Raw genomic sequence first — 24,788 nt, 5'->3', positions numbered from 1 at the left:
TCATGGCTGAGAAATGATATAATGGATGCAGAAATTTTCTCACGGCACTGGAGTGTGTATCGTAGAGATAGGATAGGAAAGGTGGGAGGGGGAGTTTTCATTCTGGTGAAAGAAGAATTTGTAAGCTACGAAAAAGTTACAGATGAGACACATGAAATTCTAGGTGTAAGGCTCATTTCTAAAGATAATAGGCAACTTGATATATTTGGAGTGTACAGATCGGGAAAGGGTAGCACTGATGCGGATTCGGAATTATTTGATAGGATAGTCAGCTATGTGGGAAACGACATGGAAAGAAATGTGATTGTAGCGGGAGATCTGAATTTGCCAGATGTCAATTGGGAAGGAAATGCGAACGACAGGAAGCATGACCAACAAATGGCAAATAAGTTAATATGGGAAGGACAGCTGATTCAGAAAGTGATGGAACCAACCAGAGGGAAAAATATTTTGGATGTGGTGCTGATAAAACCAGATGAGCTCTATAGGGAAACTGAAGTAATAGATGGTATTAGTGATCATGAAGCTGTTTTTGTGGTAGTTAAAAATAAATGTGATAGAAAGGAAGGTCTTAAAAGTAGGACTGTTAGGCAGTACCATATGGCTGATAAAGCAGGTATGAGGCAGTTTCTAAAAAGTAACTATGATCGGTGGAAAACGGTAAATAAAAATGTAAACAGACTCTGGGATGGGTTTAAAGAAATTGTTGAGGAATGCAAAAACAGGTTTGTACCTTTAAGGGTGGTAAGGAGTGGTAAAGACCCACCTTATTATAACAGAGAAATAAAGAGACTAAGAAGGAGGTGCAGACTGGAAAGAAATAGAAATGGCTGTGGAAGTAAGGAGAAATTGAAGGAACTTACTAGAAAATTGAATCTAGCAAAGAAGGCAGCTAAGGATAACATGATGGCAAGCATTATTGGCAGTCATACAAATTTTAGTGAAAAATGGAAGGGTATGTATAGGTATTTGAAGGCAGAAACAGGTTCCAAGAAGGACATTCCAGGAGTAATTAATGAACAAGGGGAGTGTGTATGTGAGGATCTTCAAAAGGCAGAAGTATTCAGTCAGCAGTATGTAAAGATTGTTGGTTACAAGGATAATGTCGAGATAGAGGAAGAGACTAAGGCCAAAGAAGTAATAAAATTTACATATGATAACAATGACATTTACAATAAGATACAAAAGTTGAAAACTAGAAAAGCGGCTGGAATTGATCAGATTTCTGGGGATATACTAAAGACAATGGGTTGGGATATAGTACCATATCTGAAGTACTTATTTGATTATTGTTTGGCCGAAGGAGCTATACCAGATGAATGGAGAGTTGCTATAGTAGCCCCTGTGTATAAAGGAAAGGGTGATAGACATAAAGCTGAAAATTACAGGCCAGTAAGTTTGACATGCATTGTATGTAAGCTTTGGGAAGGCATTCTTTCTGATTATATTAGACATGTTTGTGAAATTAATAACTAGTTTGATAGAAGGCAATTCGGTTTTAAGAAAGGTTATTCCACTGAAGCTCAACTTGTAGGATTCCAGCAAGATATAGCAGATATCTTGGATTCTGGAGGTCAAATGGACTGTATCGCGATTGACATGTCTAAAGCATTTGATAGGGTGGATCATGGGAGACTACTGGCAAAAATGAGTGCAATTGGACTAGACAAAAGAGTGACTGAATGGGTTGCTATATTTCTAGAAAATAGATCTCAGAGAGTCAGAGTAGGTGAAGCTTTGTCTGACCCTGTAATAGTTGAGAGGGGAGTTCCTCAGGGCAGTGTTATCGGACCTTTATGTTTTCTTATATATATAAATGATATGAGTAAAGCAGTGGAATCGGAGGTAAGGCTTTTTGCGGATGATGTTATTCTCTATAGAGTGATAAATAAGTTACAAGATTGTGAGCAACTGCAACGTGACCTCGAAAATATTGTGAGATGGACAGCAGGCAATGGTATGTTGATAAACGGGGCTAAAAGTCAGGTTGTGAGTTTCACAAATAGGAAAAGTCCTCTCAGTTTTAATTACTGCGTTGATGGGGTGAAAGTTCCTTTTGGGGATCATTGTAAGTATCTAGGTGTTAATATAAGGAAAGATCTTCACTTGGGGTAATCACATAAACGGGATTGTAAATAAAGGGTACCGATCTCTGCACATGGTTATGAGGGTGTTTAGGGGTTGTAGTAAGGATGTAAAGGAGAGTGCATATAAGTCTCTGGTAAGACCCCAACTAGAGTATGGTTCCAGTGTATGGTGACCCTCACCAGGATTACCTGATTCAAGAACTGGAAAAAATCCAAAGAAAAGCAGCTCGATTTGTTCTGGGTGATTTCCGACAAAAGAGTAGCGTTACTAAAATGTTGCAATGTTTGGGTTGGGAAGAATTGAGAGAAAGAAGAAGAGCTGCTCGACTAAGTGGTATGTAATACCAATATAAATGGTCCGTTATTGGACATTATATTATCTATATCATCATAAGTGGTATGTTCCGAGCTGTCAGCGGAGAGATGGCGTGGATTGACATTAGTAGACGAATAGGTTTGAATGGCGTCTATAAAAGTAGGAAAGATCACAATATGAAGATAAAGTTGGAATTCAAGAGGACAAACTGGGGCAAATATTCATTTATAGGAAGGGGAGTTAGGGATTGGAATAACTTACCAAGGGAGATGTTCAATAAATTTCCAATTTCTTTGAAATCATTTCGGAAAAGGCTAGGAAAGCAACAGATAGGGAATCTGCCACCTGGGCGACTGCCCTAAATGCAGATCAGTATTGATTGATTGATTGATTGATTGATTGATTGATTGATTGATTGAAAGTAATTATTCAACACTCTGCACACATGAATTAGAGTCTAGATATCACTATGATCACCACTGCTGTTATAAATGTGAGTTGAGGACTCCATGTTGTTCAGTGCTACAGGATACCTGAAGAACGAGTGGAGTAAGGCAGCTTAGTGACGCTGAATCATCATCATCCTAAACCATCTCCAGTTTCCCGAGTGTGGTATGTGAGCCTCCTCCATCTCATCCTGTCCTTGTACCATTCTTCCTCCACCAACTTGTCCCAATCATGACCTCTCAGTAGTACATCGTTCTTAATTAAATGTATCCATTTCCTTCGTGGCCTTTCTACGGGTCGTCTTCCTTCTACTTTTCTGCAAATAACCTCACTTCTTGTGGGTGGGGTTAACTTCCAATAAGTAACCAGGAGAACCTGACCCCTACAGAGCGCATCCCCATGTGGCGGATAGGGGGCCTCTATAGTATGTAGGGCTGGTTGAAATAACCAATACAACCCGCGGACCAACAGGTAGCCCAATTACTGGGGGTTTTAAAATACTGGGACACCCTTTCTCCAGGGGTCATAAATATGGAAGGCCCTTGCCCTGGGTTAAAGGTGAAGACCTCAACAGCATCTACGGCGGAGAAGATGGACTTTGGTACGGTGGAGATGGTGGAAGAGGCAACCCATCCTTTTGGGGTGTACAGATGGAACCTACTGCCTTGTAGGATGAAGAAGGCATCCTCAAAGTCTAAGGGAGTAAACCCTGAAAGAAAATCCTCTTATGCTTTAGGCCTAGCAAGTCAGCAGGAGAGTATTGAGTACAGTCGCTTTCAATAAGAAAAAGAGCCTCGGAATGAAGTGACTCTGAATGTGGAATGTTAATTGGTTGCCACATTGAAACGCAATCAGTCAGGGTTATTTCTGTCCTTTTCAAGGTGCCCAAGTTGTCTTTTGGGGACATGATTGTGAAGCAGAAACAGGACACAACCACAACAAAACCATGGTTAGGTAGGCCTCGTGTGTTGACTGATGGACCATCAAATATTGAAGAAGGGGTCTGGGAAAATCGCCTGACACCCACAAATTTTGTGGTATTGGGACCACTAATTGTGTAGCTAGCACAAAGAGATATGAGTAAAAGGTTCAAACAGCCATGTCTAAACTGCACATTTTGTTTGTAAATGCTAGGTGCTGGGTTTGATGGTGTAAAGAGAGCTGCCAATGGTCACTGAATGATTAAAGCTGCATGATTTGGAGTGATAAATCAAGTTACATCATGTTGCAGTCAGATAGGAAGGACTGAGTGTGGCAAATGCAAGGTGAGTGCTATATGACACCCCCTTACAGTGCCCACAATGATATTTGGTATAGGTCGAGAGACAATATGGGGTGGGGGTGCTTTTCATGGAAGGGATTTGGTTCTCTCATAATACTATAGAGCATGTTAAAGGCAGAAGGAAATAACATTTTGATCATGTTGTCAGTAGTAGAAGACTAGTTTGGAAATGATCACTGTGTGTTTCAGCATGATAATGTGGAGTCTGTTCATGCATGGTTTGTGGACAATGAAGTTCCAGAAATGAACTGGCCATCCAAGAGCACAAAGAGAACATATCTAGCATCAACTAGAATAACAACCATCATTCCTTCTCCAGATCACACTCTGGGATGGGAGGCATAATAATCATTTCTTTGGTGTTTGGTATCGTATAACTGCTGCTTTCACGAGGGACATTGCCATTACTCTGAAGACATACCAATGCCTCGTAGACAGTCTCCATCACAGAGTTCAAGCCGTAATAAAGGCCAAGGGTAGACCCAGGTCCACTTCATATTAATGTCCACTGCTGGCAGTATACTTGAGGAACGCTTAAAGGACAATTTCGAGTAAGTGTCTGGATACTTTTGATCAAATAGTGTATATATGCACATATAAATATGCAAGATATTAATGAAGGTTTAATTTTCAGTCCTTTCATGGGATACAGGATCCTTTTAATATCCTTCACTTCTGTCTGAAGACTCTTCTTGATGGCTACTCTTTACATTTAATATTACTATTGAATAAATAGGATGTTTAAATATTTTCAGTTTAACCTATATTGAATATTCAAAACTTATTAGTAATTTTCAAAATTAATTTTCAAGACTTACATTGTCCAGTTCCTTCTCCAGATCACACTCTGGGATTGGAGGCATAATAATCACTTCATTGGTGTTTGGTATCGTATAATTGCTGCCTTCAGGAGGGATATTAGTGACGTTATTAGTGCCAAACAAAGCAAATAAAGTGTTGTTCCTGACTTCCAAACAGCGTTCATGAATTAGTGTTGCCTTAAAACCTGAAATGGCAACAGAGCTATGAATTTTTCTGAGTATTTCCTCACAAAAGAAATAAAGAAAACAGTAGGCTGGAGTTAATGCTGTAGTTAACCCTCAATCACACGCACCAAATTTCAGAACACAAACTCATGTGCAGGGTGCATTACACCCCAGATTTTTATAGTTCTATAAAATGAAAGATCTTATATTAATTGGATGTTTTAGGATATTCTAGGTAAATGTAATTCTCCTTGCCAGTTATAATCAAGTTGTATACTCTGAAATGTTTCTACGACCATATTTATAATCTAAAATATACAGTACACAACTTGTGAAACCTTTAGAGATTTTGCATGTTAGTGGAAAATAACTTGGACATCCTAATTGTTGGTGGCAGTGACTCAAATCTGAGTATACATATTCCATCAGCAATCTTCTTTGTACTCAGTATAGTTTATGGATATGCCTCCTATGACTAAATAGGTTGACTTTAGCATGAAGCCAACATCCATGTGAGATTCATTGAATGGATGGTGGAGAACTTGTTTGAATTTGATAGAGCTTTTACTGGGTGAGTTGGCCATGTGGTTAGGGCCACGCAGCTGAGAGTTTGCATCCAGGAGATAGTGGGTTGGAACCCCACTGTCGGCAGCCCTGAAGATGGTTACCGCGGTTTCCCATTTTCACACTAGGAAAATCCTGGGGCTGTACCTCAATTAAGGGCATCTCTCCAAAGCTGTTTACCCTTGCCTTGGAAGATGTATTCAAAACTGGGATAACAAAGGAATAAAAATCAACGGATTATATTTGAACCACCTGCGTTTTGCTGATGACATTGTGCTCATAAGTGAAAATCTAGATGAGCTAGAAAGCATGATCCAAGAATTAAAAACTGCCTCTGCTAAGATTGGTTTGAAAATGAACATTAATAAAACAAAAATACTAAGCCCAGACAGTGAACCACTTAAAATGGGAAACCAATACTGTATATAGAAGCTGTGGATGAGTACATCTATCTTGGACACAAGATAAAACTTGGAAAAGACAACCAATGTGCAGAAATTCCTCGCAGAATAGGCATGAGTTGGATAGCATTCCGAAAACTAAGATTCATCCTGACCAACAAGGATGTTCCAATTAACCTGAAGACCAAGGTTTATAATACGTGCGTGCTACCAGTTATTACTTATGGTCTGGAAACAATGACTTTGATGAAGGAAAGTGCTCGCAAGCTTCAGCAAACACAATGAGCCATGGAGCAACAGATGCTATGGATCAGCCTTAGGGATAAGATCCGTTCAGAGGACATCAGGAGAAGAACGAATGTAACAGACATCCTGGAAAGAGTAGCAAGACTAAAATGGCAATGGGTAGGACACGTAGCTCAACAAGACTACAACAGGTGGACCTCTAGGATTGTTCACTGCAGACCATGGGAACGCAAGAGAGGCATTGAAAGATCCCAGAAGAGATGGCTTGATGACATAAAGCTGTTGGCTGGAACACACTGGTTCCAAGTGGCTCAAGACCGAACATCATCTGTATACTGTACTTCACTTACTGTAGTAACCTTAGTCAGCCTTTGGGAGCAAAGTCTTACTAGATTGAAGAGTTCTCTGCCAAAACAATACCTAATATTTACATCTGGGTTGTCTGCTATTATTTCACATAGCATGGCAGCCAAATATACAGCAAAGAGCATTAGTACAAACCTTGTTTTAGTCTATGACTCATCGAAAAAGTCTCCAAGATATTATTTTGATAAAAATAAGCCTGCCCAGACATGTCACAATGGAGAGCCTGGATGAGATCAGCTAAATGCTGAGTACAGCTAAAGTATTTCAGCGCTGCAAACATGGCTGGTCTCATAACTGAATCAAATGCCTTTTCCAGGTTTTAAAAACTAAAGAGATATTTCTGTTATTCTCTGCATTTTTTTGAAACTGTCTTGCACAGAAGATCATGTCAGTTGTGCCTCTGGAGGTTTGAAAAACACACTGGGACTCTGTTAGGATTTTCTCAGAGATGTCCTAATAATATTATCAGAAAATGGTCTTTACATCTTATTTATTATAAGAGCATGAATGAAAAAGCAAATTAAAGCATTTAAAGTGTACTGTATATTAATTGTAGAAAATTCTAAGACTAGAATGTACCATAATATGACCATTTCATATCATGAGTAATTACTTACCACCAAATTAAAATGTAAATAACCCATACAAATTGACCATACAGAACTCATAAGAGTTGTATATTATTTTATTTTATAAGAAAAAAATTCTGTTTGGAGGTTAGGAGGTAGGGAAATTCTCATTCAGGAATGCATTCAGAAAGTACACACAATTGTGTAACAAGCAGATCAGCTTTTTTTCACTGGCAGCACAATGTTTTAGTTTTTCAGTCCTTCTTCATTTGAAAATTCAAAGAAGCTTGAATACTTGTCCCTTCCCTTCTTTTCTCATAGTTCTTGGGATAGGTCACACTTTTTGAGACCATTCTTCTGGTACAAGTTTATTTATGATCCTCAAAATAGTTATAACTTTTTGTCAGTAGTCAAATTTGTAACATCTGAAGCCATTTATTTTCAATTTCAACTCACTTATAAAATAACTGTTAGGTTCTTCAGTCTGCTGAAACTTATTTTGTGTAATAAATAAACTACCTGCAAGAAAACATATGGTAACAGAATTATACCTGAAATAGAAACAATTTCATTAAGTAGAATGGCATGTTTTGTTCTTAAAAGAACATCATCAGAGTCTATCAAATCACACTCAAATATTTAGGAAAGTATGAACATTTATTTCCATTTAGAATAGTTATAACAATACATGAGCTGAGCCCCTGGTTAGAGTGGGGGAGGAAAGGAAGAGCGATATTAAGATAGTATTAAGATCTTGAAGAAGACATGTGGATTGTAGGAGGTTAGGAGATAAAGCAGGATGTATTGGAAAAGAAAGGAAGATTGTTGGAAAGATCTGAATATAATTATGTGATTTAAGATTTATGTGAGATGATGTTGATAGCAGAGAAGATGGAAGTATGATCTAGAGGTGACAAGAAATAAAGAAATGGAGGTTGTATGTTATTTATGAAGCTTTTATTAAAAGATTATCTTGAGCAGTGTTATTTGAATTAAGATTTATTAAATCATTGAAATGGAGATGAAATGAAATGGCGTATGGCGTTTAGTGCCGGGAGTGTCCGAAGACATGTTCGGCTCGCCAGGTGCAGGTCTTTCGAGTTGACTCCCGTAGGCGACCTGCGCGTCGTGATGAGGATGAAATGATGATGAAGACAACACATACACCCAGCCCCCGTGCCATTGGAATTAACCAATTAAGGTTAAAATCCCCGACCCGACCGGGAATCGAACCCGGGACCCTCTGAACCGAAGGCCAGTACGCTGACCGTTCAGCCAACGAGTCGGACGAAATGGAGATAAACCTATAAGTCAAGAAAAGAGTCTGAAACCTTGGAATTTATTAAGGTTTATGTACACTGCCGGCCAAAAGTTTCCGGACAAGTGTTGGACTATTAAAGAATGGAATGAGATTAAAAGAAAACAACATACCTATGCAAGGAATTGACAAACATATATTCTAAAACTAATATTTTACAATAAAACTACATTTTTACATTACATCTGAGCAAGAAATAGGCAATATGTACACATTTACTCCCACAGATCACCAGAACACATCAAGCTCTCTTCTCATAAAAAAATAAAAAATAAATCCTTTACTACAAGTACACTTTCAACTATTCTCCGCATTCTCAGAACAAGTTTTTCTAATACTGCCAGGCACTCTGCAAGATTTTCCTACAGCTTTTCCAATCAAGAAGAACACTCTTTTTGGACTTGCCGATCCAAGTCCTCTCACAGCAACTCGACTGGATTTAAGTCTGGAGATTGTGGGGGGGGGGGGGGGGCATTCCGATAAAAACAATTCCCCAGAGTTCTGTTTGTTTTGCAGATAATTCACGCAATAGAGAGATGTGTGTATGGGGTCATTGTCTTGGTGGAGGATAAACCCACGTCCATAAGTTGTTGTCCAGACAGAAGAGCATAACGAGATAGGATGGAATGGTAGCCGTTTGTGTCCAGCGTTCCTTGAATTCGGTGCAGTGTACCAACTCCACTGAATGTGAAACAACCCCAAACCATCACCAAGCCCCCTCCATGTTTCACTGTAGGTGTTATACAGTCAGGATGCATTTTTCCCATGCTGAATGTTGAACATAAACTCGTCGCTGTTGCCTGAAAACCTTCGAAACTTGGTTACAGTAATATAATATGTCATTAAACAAACATTAGACATATTTGTGCAGGTACATATGTTTTGTCAGGAAACTTTTGGCTGGCAGTATACATCAGCAATAACAATATTGATGCTGGTGTATGATGGAAAGAAGAAGAGCAAGGTAGTCAAGTACTGGATACCAAGAACCTCAGAGTAACTGAAAATATTTGTTAATGTAGATATATTGGATCTTCAAACATTCTGGAGCATCTGAAAAGAATGTTGAAGTAGGAAGTGGGCTGGTTACAAAGTTACATTTATGTTTATTTCTGTTTAAATACTTATGAACTTGAAAATCTGGAACTTAACTTAATGCAGTTCTGTTTCCCCTCCACTCTAGAATATACTGAAAGCAGGACTTCATTTGAGTATGATTTGATAGAATCTGATAATGTTCTTTTAAGAACAAGACACGTCTTTCTATTTTATTAAGTTGTTTCTTTTTCAAGTATAATACTGTTACCATATGTTTTCTTGCAGGTAGTTTATTTCTTACTCAAAATTAGTTTTGGCAGAATGAAGAACTAAACAGTTATAAAATATTCCAATATTCAGCTACACCATTTTCTCCAGTCCTCTAAGATTGTGATGTTATCAGACTAGAGACACCTGGGAAGAAACTGAAAATTATTTACTCATATAGTTGTAGGGAATGATACGATTCCACTCCTATTGCTTTTCTTCTGTATTCTCTCATGAAATCATTCTTAATGTACAAGTTCTGATTTCAAATGCACCAAAAAGTACAGATTTCACTAAGAGTGAAAAATGTTTTCCATTTAAGACAACAATGTGGTAAATTCCTAAGAAACAAAACTAGTGACAAAAATCAACAGACCTATTCTATTACACAAATACATGTGAAGGGTATAATCCACGCTATTGAAACTTAAGATATGTGTAGTCTTCAGCAGTGACGTGAGAACTGGCTGATCTATCGAGGACATGTCATGGGAATGCAGAGAGAAAGGTACTGAGAAGGTAAGATTAACAAAGACATATTTGCTCCTTTGCGAATGGAAATTTAATTGTCTGGGGTGGATTACAGCCCAGTGCGTGTGGTTGAGAATTAAGTGAATGAAGTAGACCATAAACAAACAATACTGAAGGCAATGTTTAAAGAAAGCATATAAATCAAGTTTTCCACTACTATGGTCCAAATATTTTGTAAACATCCTGCGTGGGAATCAGCCATGCATGTGGGGAGAGGCAATTGAATGGGGCTGCCTCATCTTCAACTCCTCTTGCTGCTCAGTCTTTGTCTACACATCGTGCTAAGCACTGTACACAGTTGTTGAACACAACGCCTCAACAAGCAAGTTAAGAGATAGTGAACTAGGAAGAGAGAGCACGCGCTAATCAGACCTTTCACACTACCTACATGACCACGCTCCACCAGTCACTCAAATGGACATTTACTAAGTATTTGGACTACATAGTTCTTTTTCAGAGAATGATTAAGAATTTATAACTTCATATTATGTAATTCATTGCTGTTGTAAAATTAAATTCTGAAAGGTTCTTAAATACTACTTCTCATATACAATGTAAAAATAGTAGGTTAGACTAAATACTGAGGTAGCTGTTATTACATGCACATTTTTATGATGAGTAACTGCAAATAGAAATATCATTCTTATCTCTTTCTTAAGGAATGTAAAATACCGTATGTACGCGAATAATCCCCGCAGCCTACCTCTAGGAAGGCACATTTAAAAACAACAACATGACAACATTGACTCAAATAAAACCTGCATCCCAATTTAGTGCCTCAAATATTAAAAAAAGATGTGGGTATTATTCGCGTAAATACGGCGTATGTACACGAATAATCCCCACCACCGAATAATCCCCGCACCCTAACTTTAGGAAGGCTCATTTTGAAGAAAAAAAAAAGCCAACAATGACTCAAATAAAACCTGCACCCCAATTTAGTGCCTCAAATATTTAAAAAAGATGCGGGGATTATTCATGTGAATACGGCGTATTGACTCAAATGTAAAATGTAAAATGTAAAATACCGTATTTACGCTAATAATCCCCGCAGCCTAACTTTAGGAAGGCACATTAAAAAATAAAAAAACATGACAACATTGACTCAAATAAAACCTGCACCCCAATTTAATGCCTCAAATATTAAAAAAATATGCGGGGATTATTTGCGTAAATACAATATATCATTAAATAATTTTGTTAGATGTTACGTGGGTGAAATGGAAGGGTATGGAATTCAAGAATAATGAGCATCTAACCCTGAAATACAGGATTTTATGAATATACCTCAAATCCAAAATTAATTTTCAAATTCAATTAAATTTTAGATTATTATACATAGGTATAGAGCCAGATTTAGTGTGGACCACCTCCCTACACTGCTATACTGGCAAAGTATTCCATATGAAATATTCTAATCCTTTATTTTTAAACTCAAAAGTGGCTCAAAGTTTTTGGTATTTAATCATCTTCAGTATGTAACAAACAAAACTTAATGCTAAAAAATTGAAGGAAATTTATTTGAAATGCACGTACTTAAACTATAAAACTTGATTTTTTGTTCTATGTATGGTATGGCTTGATGTTGTCTGACAAATGTAAATTTCTATAGAAAATAAATAAAAACTGAATTGAAGTTATCTGAATAGTACATGAATATTTTAATTAACTGAGAACAGTTTATCAATCATATCATGCCAATCACCATTGGTCTGCCTTTAGGGCAGTTGTTAACAACAAATAATAGTATGGCCTTAGCTACCATGTGCAAGCATTTTAATTTGACACTATCTGGCTGTTTGCTTGGCAATTTCAATGTTCCGTTTTACTCTATGCCTACTAGATGGCGGAGTAAAATAAATCTCTCTTGGGTGACATCTACAGCCAAGTTTTTATGAATTTTGTTGGGCTAACACCAAATGTGTTACCAAAGATTTTTTTTTACATGCTAACATCATACAACATGGAGTGTCGAATGGACATTTTTTCTGGCTTTCAAACATCCAACTACCTCTGCCAGTCTTGAACCCCACTATCTTGGGATTCAGAGGCAGACACTCTACCATGATCCCTAAAGGGAGTTGCCCAGGTGGCAGATAGCCTATCTCTTGTTTACCTTGTCTTTTCTTAAATAATTTCAAAGAAGTTTGAAATTTATCAAACCTCTTAGTAAATTATTGTAAACCCTAACTCCTCTTCATATAAACAAATATTTGACCTGAATTTGTCCCCTTGAATTCCAACTGTTACATGCTGAAGTGACCATCAGCCCTGTCACAGCACCTTTGGTATTTCCTGAAGGGGACAACCTTGTACCTCTCAGCCAACCCCTCCTCTATTGTTCCCTTCGTCTGGTTTCACCATGTGGTTTCTGGAAGGTGCAACGGGAATGTTCTGTGTCTTGGAGAGTCCTGAATATTCTAAGTAACCTATCATTGAGATATAAATACAAGACCGCCTCGAACGAAGGGTTATTGTTGTGTCAGAGTGTCGAGTGAGTAGCTGGACTGGGGACGGTTGTAGTATTGCTGGCTGCAGTCAGTGTCCCACTGGAGTCAGAGTCAGAGTCAGGTGTGGAAGATGGCACAAACAACCAGTTCCTGAGCCAGAGGAATTAACCAATGAAAGTAAAAATCCCTTACTCAGTTGTGAATTGAACCTGGGACCCTTTGGACTAAAGGCCAGCATATTAATGAATTAGCCACAGAGCTGGACACTTGTCTACAGTAGATATAATAACAATATGAAAGAAATTACAATGTGTTTTAAGTAAAATGAGAAAATGATGATTTATTACATGTGCTATTGATTAAAACTTTGTGATATAACATATTTATTCACATATTAGACCCCCCCCGCCCCCTACTTCCACCGGGTTTTCAGGACAAGGAAATTGGAAATAATTAAAACTTACCTATAAGACCCCCACAACATAATTTGTCAAAGAAGAATAAGGATTCCACTTTGTAGCAGAGTTTTTGCAGCACTACAATAACAGCCAAAATCATATTTTGAATGTGAATGAATCGATGACAACCATGCCATAAAAACTTCCTTTTAATAGTGACCTTTGTTTTGTGCAATAGTCTGCTACTAAACGAGGTTTCTTTTTAAAAATTCTGGAGTTGAATAGCATAAAAACAAGAAGTGTAGTTTTACTAACGTTTTCAAATGAAAAGCTGTGTCTTTTGCAGAGAAGCAAGGTGTAAAGTCAGCCTTCATAAGTGGAAGCATTTTGTCTGTACACTGACCAAAAGTAGGGCCAATTAAAACTCATCCAAAAATATATAACACTACCTAAAAAAATCCATATGTACCTAATATAACTAATTTACCTTGAATATTGGCTGTACTTAGTCACCGGGTTGTGCAGAAAATTATCAAACTTTTTTTGCAGCAGCATGATAGCAGACAAATGTCACAAGTCATTCTGTAGTGGTTACTTGGATTTGATTATTTGGACTCGGAAGACGGCGATGAATTGTATATGTAATGTATTTATTCATTTTTTTTGTCTCTCCTCGGTATGTGAATTTTGGAATTGTTTGATTTTATTATGGCTTTAAGTTTGGTTCTTTATCATGGGGAAAAGTAAAGTAAGATGTATTAGGAAACACCACTTCCTGTTGTGTACACTTGCCAGATCGGCATGGATATGTCCGGATGTTGCATCAGTTTCGTAATTTCTCGAGGCTTCCCAAATGTTCTTGGTCAGCATTAATTTCTGCGCTCCTACTGGAGAAAATAAAAGTAAATGTGATTGGTAGGTGAAGGAAAAAGATCGGACGCTCATTGGCCGTTGTAAGATTTCCTAATTTCCGGAGAGAAACGTTGTCGCTAGAGCCTTGCTCTGCCAAGGCGTCTTTTCTGTTTGACCAGTGAAGGGAAAGGTTGCCTTCAAGGGTATGGGTCTTCTTGGCCCCGCCATCAGGTAAGCACTTAATTGTTTTTCACCTTTCAGGTACGGTATTTAGTTTCAAATGTAGTGTTTCATTTAATTTATTTTGCCGGGACTTACCCGTTTTTTCCTTCAGCTTCCAAATGTTATTAAAATGACTTAGCCGTTTCGGTAAGTCACGTCACTTTGTAAAGAGACAGTTCCCGTTTTGTTGTTTTTTGTAAATTAAATATTCTATGCCATTCGATGAAATCACAATATGTAAATTTCACCTTGGGACTGTCTCGTTCATTCTGCTTCATCGTGGAGTATTCGCCTTTAGGACGGGTACCCTTTCTCAGAAGTGTTTTTGGGGTGCTACCTACTGAAGGTGCTCTGCTTCAAGATTATATTTTAAATGTTCCCTTTCTTACATGTACATCTTCATTCTAGTGTAACATTACCTTCCTTTTCTTTCTTTCGAACTGTTTAAGGTGTTTCAAAAGTGTCGGCACGAACAGTGGAACGCCATGTGTGATGTACCGGTATAAGCTTAGATAACGAAATGCTGCCCTCGGGGTAAAATTGTAATTACTGCTGGATTTCTGTTTTCAAATTTAAATGGTGTATTTGTTATTGATTTATGTTTTGATTTGCATCTAAATTTGTTAAGTAAAGTTTAGGATTACATTTGACTTCGCTTCTTCAGCATTGCCAATACCTTCCACTGCCTGGATATGGTTCCCAGCCGCTTCCCTGTTATCCTTTCTTAGCCGCCATGTTAGTTATCCTGTTAATATTTTCTGTGCTTAATGTGCTTATAGTTTTAATTTCATACATATTGTCATGTCTCGTGTTAGTGTGCAACTAGGTGAATGCACAACAGTAGCAAACATTAATATTATTTTTATTATTCCTATTACTTGTAACCTTACCTTATTTAAGGGGTTACGCTTCTCTCCGGAAATTAGGAAATCTTACAACGGGCCAATGAGCGTTCGATCTTTCTCCTTCACCTACCAATCACATTTACTTTTATTTTCTCCAATAGGAGCGCAGAAATTAATGCTGACCAAGAACATTTGGGAAGCCTCGAGAAATTACGAAACTGATGCAATATCCGGACATATCCATGCCGATCTGGCACGTGTACACAACAGGAAGTGGTGTTTCCTAATACATCTTACTTTACTTTTCCCATGATAAAGAACCAAACTTAAAGCCATAATAAAATCAAACAAGTCCAAAATTCACATACCGAAGAGAGACAAAAAAAAAAAAAAAAATGAATAAATACATTACATATACAATTCATCGCTGTCTTCCGAGTCCAAATAATCTAATCCAAGTAATCACTACACATTCCATAAGAAATTACCCCTTAAATCAGAAAGTCGTAGTTGACTAACCTTTGTTTCTACATTTTCTAGTTGGAGATGTTGCCTGTTGTTACACTTTGTCTCTCTGAACTAGTGTTTTAAATTTTTTAATGCGATATGTCAATATTTTGGTATCTAAAACCATGAAAAATACTTCATAGGTTCGGTTTCCACACCAAAATGTGAAAGTAGAATTGGTCCTTGATTTATATTATAAATTGGAATGGTAGAGAAAGGTCGTGGCTGTGAATTACGCATGCCTGTACATTCATCACTGTTTCATTCTAAGGCACTTGAGTTTCTCTTGGCCTCAGAAGACTCACCAGTTGAATCTCCATCTTCTGACTCCTCAAACTAAAAATCTCTCATTACATCCATGGAGTCCAAAATCAAAACAATCTCTTGCTCACCGACTCTCTCACTACTAGTCATGTCGCAAAATAATACTATAAATTGTAAAACGTTGGTCTCAAAACTTGCAATTAGCTCACGGCTAAAGACAATTACCTCTCCCAGCTTGTTAAAAGCCAGGTAAGTAATAATATTACACTATTTGAGAATGTCTCATTCAGCCAGAATGACAAGTGTTGTTTACTGCCATCTGTCAGGCTATTCGAGTACTACAGTACAGATAACGGTGTATTTTTACCTGTTTAATGTATTAAATTCATTGTGCAGGTGAACTTTCACAGGATTTAATATATTGAATTCTACCCTCTGAAGGTTAATATTCAACCTAACATGATCATAAACTGGCACAAACAAAAGGAGAAAGAGGTGAATAAAAGTGTGGTACCAAAAAAAGTACATATCTTGAGATTAATGCTGATGTGCTCAAGTACATAAATAAGCTGAGAAAACTATAAAAAAGCTTTGGAAGCAGCAAAAATATTGAATCTCAGTTGGCAAAAATGGATGCACTTTTCTTTTTCAATATTTATAACAAAGATCTAGGGAGCCTCTTTTATGAGAGACATATTAAAATGAGTACCAATCTCAAATGTGAAATAATCTACAACGTGAATAGTGATACAGCAAACCAGTAGAGATTACAAATGGTTCTACGGTTTGTCTATCGACTGACAACTAACATCACATGTGTAGCTTACAAAATGAAGTACAAACGGTATATGGCATACCATGACTCAAAATAGGAAACTATGTAGGCCTACAAAACAATACTAACTTGCTGGTAAGTTGAGTACGACTTCTTCCTGGTCATTACAAAAGAAATGTGTATCACCACTACTGACTACTATAGCCATTCTAACAATACAGTACTGGTTTATTTTGTGCACATAAAAATGAATCTGTTGTGATTAAAATTTTTCCAAGCACTGTTGTTTAAAAACTTGAATTTGAACATGATTACTCCATCCTTTATTTCTCACCATCTCCAGTAATTATTACATACACTATAAAAAACACTATACATTGTAATCTCCTTTACACATATACTAAGGATATCAATATTATGCTCTGTGGCAGGTGTACAGTATTGAGTGTTCAGCACAACTGAGTGAGCGGTTATTGATCTCCCTTTAAAATTTTATTGCATATAGCAGTCCATCCAATTTTAAGATTTTAAATATTACCTGCTAAGACCATTTTTGTTGAAAATGAAAAGTGTCCATAAGCCAGGAATATTTTCCAAAATTTTAAGGGGAAAATTGGGGTCCATCCATTATGCAGCAGTGTCCATTATGTGAGTAAATATGATATATAGACCTAAAAGCCATGTGTTCACAATTTTCTGTTGTGTAGGCCTAAGAATCATAACATGTTCAATGTACATAATGGGAGGTTCTCACATATTGCACACCCCTTACTTTTGCAGCTATAAAAATGGTGAAAAGGAAGGTCTAAAATGCAATTAAATATGGTACATTGCATGAAAATTGTTATTAACTGATGTTAATTTTAAAGATATTTAACTCGTGAATACTTTCTTATTTTTATTTATTGTTTGTGTGCAGACTTCTAGGGTGCAGCCTAGTCAGCTTACCCCTAAATTTGGCCCTGTGTAGGTATAGATTTGAAAGCACGAAAAGGAAATCTGTAATCAGAGAACATCTTTCTAAAACTACCTTATATTCTACCTCATTTCATCATGCATGTAAAATCTTCTAAATTAGAAAGTTAGGAAAGAGGACATGCAAGTTAAGTTCTGGTAAAGCATTTTCACAGGAAAATGTAGAAATTTTAGTTCTTACCTATGATAGAGAAGACAACTATGCCAGCAAACATGGAGGTGAAACAGTTGGTGAGTGACACCATGATGGCATCTCGATAGCAGTTGTTGTTGACTGGGTTGTATGAGGAGAATGCTATGAGCCCTCCAAAGGCAAGGCCTAATGAGAAGAAGATCTGCGTACCAGCCTCCAGCCACACCACAGGGTCAGCTAGGGTGTACCACTGCAAACACAAACGAGTTTATCTCTACTAATATTATATTATAAGGAGAGAAGTTTATGAATTGGTTTGTATTTGAAGGCTAAACTTGGGAACCAGTCAACTGACTTCAGTAATTATTTCACAGTTAGAAAGCGTATTTCATCATAATCATCACCATCATCATCAATTCTCTGCTCCAGTAAGCCATGTACAGGTTATTTCTTCTAGAATATTATAGAAACCATACGACCTTGCCATGATGGAAAGGCTTATGCATCCCAGTGAAGTAGATAGCTTGAGCCATAGGTGCAACCATATTGCATATTGGATGGGTATCTGTTGAGAGATCAGACTAACGAATGGTTCATCGAAAGGGGGTAGCAGCCTTTCAGAAGTTGTAAGGGCAGCAGTCTAGGTGATTGACTGATATGGCTGTGTAATAATACTTAACACAGCTTAGCCTGTTGATATTGCTACATGACTGAAAGCAACAGGAAACTACAGCCCTAACTATTTCCCGAGGACATGCAACTCTCTCTGTATGAATGATGTACTGATGATGGCTTCCTCCTGGGTAAAATAATCCAGAGGTAAAATAGTCCCTCATTCGGATCTCTGGATGGGGACTACACGAGAGGGGGTAATCATCAGAAAGATGGATACATTCTGCGAGTCAGAGCATGGAATTTTAGAGAATCTGAAAAGGGAGATGGATAGACTAAAGTTAGATGTAGTTGACAGGAAGAGCTGAATTTTTGGTCGGGCAACTATGGAATTATCAACACAAAATCAGACGGGGTAAATGCAGGAGTTGGTTTAATAATGAATAAGAAAATTGGGCAGCAGGTAAGTTACTACAATAAGCATAGTAAAAGGATTATTGTTGTCAAGATAGACAAGTAGACAGATGCCTACTAGTTCAGTGGATGATGAAGTCAAAAGAATATATGAAGAATAGAAGATTTAAGGTAATGGGACCAGTAGATGACACTTTAAGGGAAATTTCAGACACAAATATTCCTATTGAATTCCGTGCAGGGTGAACTATTAAATTTATTATTGATTTGTTTACTTCAGTAATCCCTTTACATAAAAATATAATGAAAGTAATAAATGGATTCTTTCCCAACTATAAAATCTAACAAGAAAAACAGGTATGGCAAGTCACCAGTAGATGGCATCTGTCTTTAGCCATTGCGCCAGTAGTTGACACATCACGACACCAGTTGTTGACAGTTTGTTTATAAAAAGTTACTAACCCACAAACTTTTCATTATTCATATATATAAAACTTTAAATAAAGGGAATACAAAGCAATACTGAAACAAAGTTATATCATTGAACCAGATATCTTAAAATGTGCGATATTTATTAATTTCTGGTACTCAATAGCGTCCTCTGTTAGTGTACAATTTGGGGCTTGAAATCACTTCCTTTATATCTTCCTTATCATACCAACACACATCGTCAGTTTTTGGCCACTTCCATGCATTAATTCCTGCCACGGCCATTACTTTGATACATGCCCGATTTGTATCTAACTTCAAAATAATTCCAGGATAATATTGACCCTCATAATCACATATCATATGAACTCCCTTACGGAAATTCGTTGGGGCACTTGTCAAAACACGTTCTTCTGATTCACTGTCATTTTCTGGAATTTCAGTCAACTTAAGCCTCTTCTTGACTTTTTTCATTTCTAATTCAGCACATTTTTTCTTCATAGTTTCTCCTCTGAACTTTGCTCTTTCTTCTTTCAATCTCTCTGCTTCATCTTTTGCTTTTTGCTTCCTTTCCTGGAATAACTGCCAATCTTTTGATACCACAACACTTGGAATTTTTTCCTTCTTTCTTTTTGGTGTTGTTGAAGGTAGTTCTTTAGGGTAAAATAACACTCGTTTGAAGGGACATTGCTTGTGGAACATTCTCACCAGTAGCATTGGTATGTTGACACCTATTGTCCTCAAGTGAATGTTTCATATTTGGAGTGATTGAAATATTTTCAGTTGGATTTAGATTCTGTGTTGATGTTGAGGGGATGGGCTGAAAATCTAATGATGATCCTTGAGTTGGTGACTGACTTGTGGAAGGAGAAACCTCTGACAATGACAGTTCATTTTGAGGCATATGTGCTGTGTTTTCATTTGCAACTGCCAGAATAGTAACTTGATTCATGACAGTAGGTGTGGCATCAAGCACTGGTATGTCCTTATCGATTAGTAATGGGCTGTTCATCATGGGAGGTGAGTGGACTTCAACAATTTCCACCAACTTCCTCCACAAGAAAAATAAGTTTCTGTCCTCTTTTTTAATGACTTCTATCCAGCTGCCACAGTTTCTTTTCTGCTTGAAAAATTCCATTTTACTTCCACCAATTTCTTTTTCCATTACTTCTATGGCTACTCGCTATTCATGCCACATGCTGCTGGGTTGCCGAAACACTGGGACTTCTTCCTTCCCCTCAGTCAAAGGAATCATTGAAAAACCATTTGGATGCTTTGGATGCATATGCTTAATTCCTGGTGTCTCTTCATTAATGATGTGCACCAGGATTTGCTAGGTTTACCATCAGTAAACGGATTGTCACGCTTTAATTCGTGCACTAATCATTGCACGCTCACTAAGAGTTCGTTTTTTTGTTATTGGAAAACCAGCTTTTCCCATTTTCACTATCCAGTCACACAGCATATATTCTTCTTCCTCATTTAGAACACTTGGCGGACCCATTATTTTTTCTGAAAGGCGTTTGTTCACTCTTGCATTTTTTGCAAATGTTCATCAATGTTGCACGTGGAACACCAAATCTAATAGCTGCAGTGGAATATGGTATGTCCTTCTTAACTGCTTGGATGGCATTTTGCATTGACTCCAAGGAGTATTTAAAAGTGATCCTTTACCCCTGGCAGGCATGATAAGACAGATACAGACTCTGAAATTAATAACAAAGGCAATGTTTAGCTCAGAGCACCTGCAAATTGAACATACCTTCAACAAACTGTAGTAACTGAGCTATAACATCACTTTATCAGAAATGTATATATGGAATGCACTTAAACATACATGTACCTAAATTTGATAATGTTTAACAAATTCTGTTAATTCTGACTGAAGTTAAATATATCAAAACAGGCCATACCTTCTGTCCTAAGTGTGCCTATAACTGTGCCATGATTTATAGGCGTACATAGACTGCTACTCATCATTAATGTAATATTCCATCACCTTTAAGATTTCCTTTCCTTCCTATAATATAATTTACCAATTATATATTGATATGAACAACTGTATTCACCAGAATTTGCTATCACATTGAAGTATACACATTCAGGCTGTCATGTCAACTACTAGACCCATGAGGTCTTGTGGACGGGTTGAGAAGATGGCATACCCTGTCAACTACTAATCCACTAGCTATATTAGGGACCGATAGATGACACTAACAATATATTTGTTCAGTCGAAGTTATAACTTCCGAATATGCTAATATTACCCTCCCCAAAGAATGTATTTGTTAAAAATGAATCAAATGACCAAGGTACAACAAAACTCTGCCCAGCAACATACCTGTATTGTTACTTCCTCGTTAACACTAACTTTAAGCAGACGCCATTTTTACATCTAATGCTCATACGGCTCTTTATAAAACCACTTTGGAAATATGGAGAAGGTACTACTATATTTCCCTGTATTTCATATGCTGCACTCTGGAATCATAGAAGGGAACTATTGATTGAAAACGATTATAACTTCCCTTACAAGCTTAAGAATTGGTTTAACATCTGCAAGTGCCATCTACTGGTCCACTGTCATCTACTGGTCCTTTTACCTTAATACAATATGTAAAAGTTGATGAGAATCTAATTATGATGGGAGACTAGAATGCAGTGGTAAGCAAAGGAAGAGAAGGTAATGCAGTAGGAGAATTTGGATTGGAACAAAGGAATGAAAGAGGAATTCAGCTGGTTGAATTCTGCACCAATCATAAATTAGTCCTTGCTAATACTTGGTTCAAGTACCACGAACAACAGCTGTATACGTGGATGAAACCTGGAAACACAGGAAGGTATCAAACAGACTTCATTATGATTAGGCTGAGATATAGAAACCATGTGCTGGATTGTAAGACTTTCTCAGGAGCAGACATGGACTCTGGCCACAACTTGTTGGTCATGAAATGCCATCTGAAGTTGTAGAAAGAACAGGGTAGAAAGAAAAGGGTGTGAGGGGTTATTTCAAGGAACATGTTGCACAACTACTAAATGAAAAGGCTGAAGGAAACACAATAGAGGAAGAATGGACAGTCATGAATAATGAGGTCAGAAGGGCTGCTGAAGAAAGGTTAGGAAGAAAGGAAAGATCAACTAAGAATCAATGGATAACTCAGGAGATACTAGACCTGATTGACAAATGACAAAACTACTAGAATGCAAAAAATGAGGAGGGCAGAAAAGAATACAAGTGATTAAAGAATGAAGTTAATAGAAAGTGCAGGGCAGCTAAGAAAGAATGGCTGAAAGAGAAGTGCATGGGATGCTGAAGGTTGTATGGTCTTAAGAAAGGTAGATGCTGCATACAGGAAAATCAAGGAAACCCTTGGAGAATGGTAAACGAGGTGTAGAAGAGGCAGATGGAAAACCACTTCTAGGGAAAGAAGACAAGGCAGAAAGATGGCAGGAACATATCCAACAGTTGTATCAAGGTAAAGAAGTAGATGATATGGTTCTGGAACAAGATGCTGATGTTGCTGATGAAATGAGAGACCTAATTTTGAGGTCAGAATTTGTCAGAGCTTTGAGAGTTCTAAAGAGGAACAAGGCACCTGGAATTGATGACACAGCCTCAGAATTACTGACTGCCTTAGGAGAAACCAGCATAATGAGGTTATTCCGTTTAGTGTGTAAGATGTCTGATACAGGAGAAGTGCCATCCGATTTTAGGCAGAATATTGTTACAGCTATTCCCAAGAAAGCAGGTGCTTACAAGTGTGAAAAATACTGCACCATTAGTTTAGTATCTCATGCCTAAAAAATGTTACGATGTTATTATTTACAGAAGAATGGAAAGACAATTGATCTTAGAGGACCAAATTCAGAACAAGTCCATGTATGTGACATTCGTAGATCTAGAAAAGGCATTCAATAATGTTGATTGGACCAAGCTATTTGAGATTCTGAAGGTGATGAGGATCAGATATGGAGAAAGAAGAATTACCTGCAATCTGTACGAAAATCAGTATAAGAATCGACGGCTTTGGAAAAGAAGCAGCAATCCAGAAAAGAGTGAGGCAAGGCTGCAGTTTGTCTCCCCTCCTTTTCATTGTTTATATAGAACAGGTGTTAAAGGAAATAAAAAAGGAATTTGGAAAGGGAATCACAATCCAAGGAGAGGAAATATAAACCCTGACATTTGCTGAGGATATTGTTATTTTATCTGAGTCTGCAGAAAATCTAGAGAAATTGTTGAATGGTATGGACATAGTCTTGGGGAAGGAGTACAAGATGAAAATAAACAAGTCCAAAACAAAAGTAATGGCATGCAGTCAAACAAAGTCAGGTGATGCAGGAAATGTTAGATTAGGAAATGAAGTTGTAAGTAGATCAATATTGTTACTTGTGTAGTAAAATAATGAACGATGGAAGAAGTAAGGAGGTCATAAATTGCAGACTAGGAAGGCCTTTCTTAAGAAAAGAAATTTGTTCACTTTGAACATTGATATAGTAATTAGATATTTCTGAAGACTTTCATGTGGAGTGTGGCATTGTATGATAGTAAAACGTGGAGGGTAACTAGCTCAGAAAGAAAGAGAATAGAAGCTTTTGAAATGTGGTGTTATAGAAGAACATTGAAGGTGAGATGGGTAGATAAAATCATGAATGAAGAGATACTGAATTGAATTGTTGAGAGGAGATCGATTTAGCTAAATTTGATGAGTAGACGAGATGGAATGATAGGACACATCCTAAGACACCCAGGACTTGTTCAGGTAATTTTTGAGGGAAGTGTAGGCCATAGTAATGGTAAGGGTAGACCAAGGTATGAACATGACAAGCAGACAAGCGATGGACAAGTGGGCAGTGTTGTCAGATTTTCATGTGTCATCCAGGAGGCTCTGCCGTATTTTCACCTATCTTTACTGATACAAAACTTCCATAGTTATGTTTAATTCATTCATTGTAAACCCTGTATCTTTTTAAGGTTCTGCCATCCCTAAAACCTGCTGCACTGGGCGGTGGCACGGCTTCCCCTCCTCCCTCGACCTGTGTGTGTGTGTGTCTCAGGTAGACAGATAATCACAGGTGGGTTTATTAATAAGTATCCTGGGAGAAACATTTGATCACTAAATGATTTTCCATTTCATGAATTCTAGAGACACTGAAATACATTGGACAACACAATGTCTAGTCAGTTTAATGGGTATGATATATTATACCAACTTCTTACAATCTTTTAGATGACCAAAGATGCATGAAGTCCAGTAATGTCTACATGGAAGACAATATCAAAAACTACTGGACCGATGTCGCTGAAAATTTCACAATTTGTTCTTAATTCTTCTGAGAGGGTTTGGGAAGCAGTTTTGATCAAATTGGATAGGGAGTTTTATTATGATGAGTAATTTTATGTAATTAATTTAATTACAAAGCCACACCAAGATTGGATCGAAATTGATGGACAGATTGTCGGTAGGCGAAGACAACTTGCTATATATCATGATGG

The 24,788-nt window shown here is 37.4% G+C and overlaps 1 protein-coding gene across 2 annotated transcripts in view; it reads right to left on the bottom strand.

Moving 5' to 3' along the window:
• LOC136874510 (sodium-dependent neutral amino acid transporter B(0)AT3) overlaps positions 1-24,788 on the bottom strand; it is an 80,205-nt gene that overhangs the window by 17,207 nt on the left and 38,210 nt on the right. For both annotated transcript variants that reach the window (XM_067148145.2, XM_067148146.2), the window contains exons 7-8: positions 17,888-18,089; positions 4,951-5,138 (exon numbers count right to left, since the gene is read on the bottom strand). In XM_067148145.2, coding sequence (XP_067004246.1) covers positions 4,951-5,138; positions 17,888-18,089 — 390 coding nt within the window. The remainder of the gene's footprint in view (positions 1-4,950; positions 5,139-17,887; positions 18,090-24,788) is intronic.

This window comes from Anabrus simplex, chromosome 5, assembly GCF_040414725.1.
Source record: "Anabrus simplex isolate iqAnaSimp1 chromosome 5, ASM4041472v1, whole genome shotgun sequence".
NCBI lineage: Eukaryota > Metazoa > Arthropoda > Insecta > Orthoptera > Tettigoniidae > Anabrus > Anabrus simplex.
Note: the sequence above shows the minus strand (reverse complement) of the source record. Positions and strands in the feature narration are given on the sequence as shown.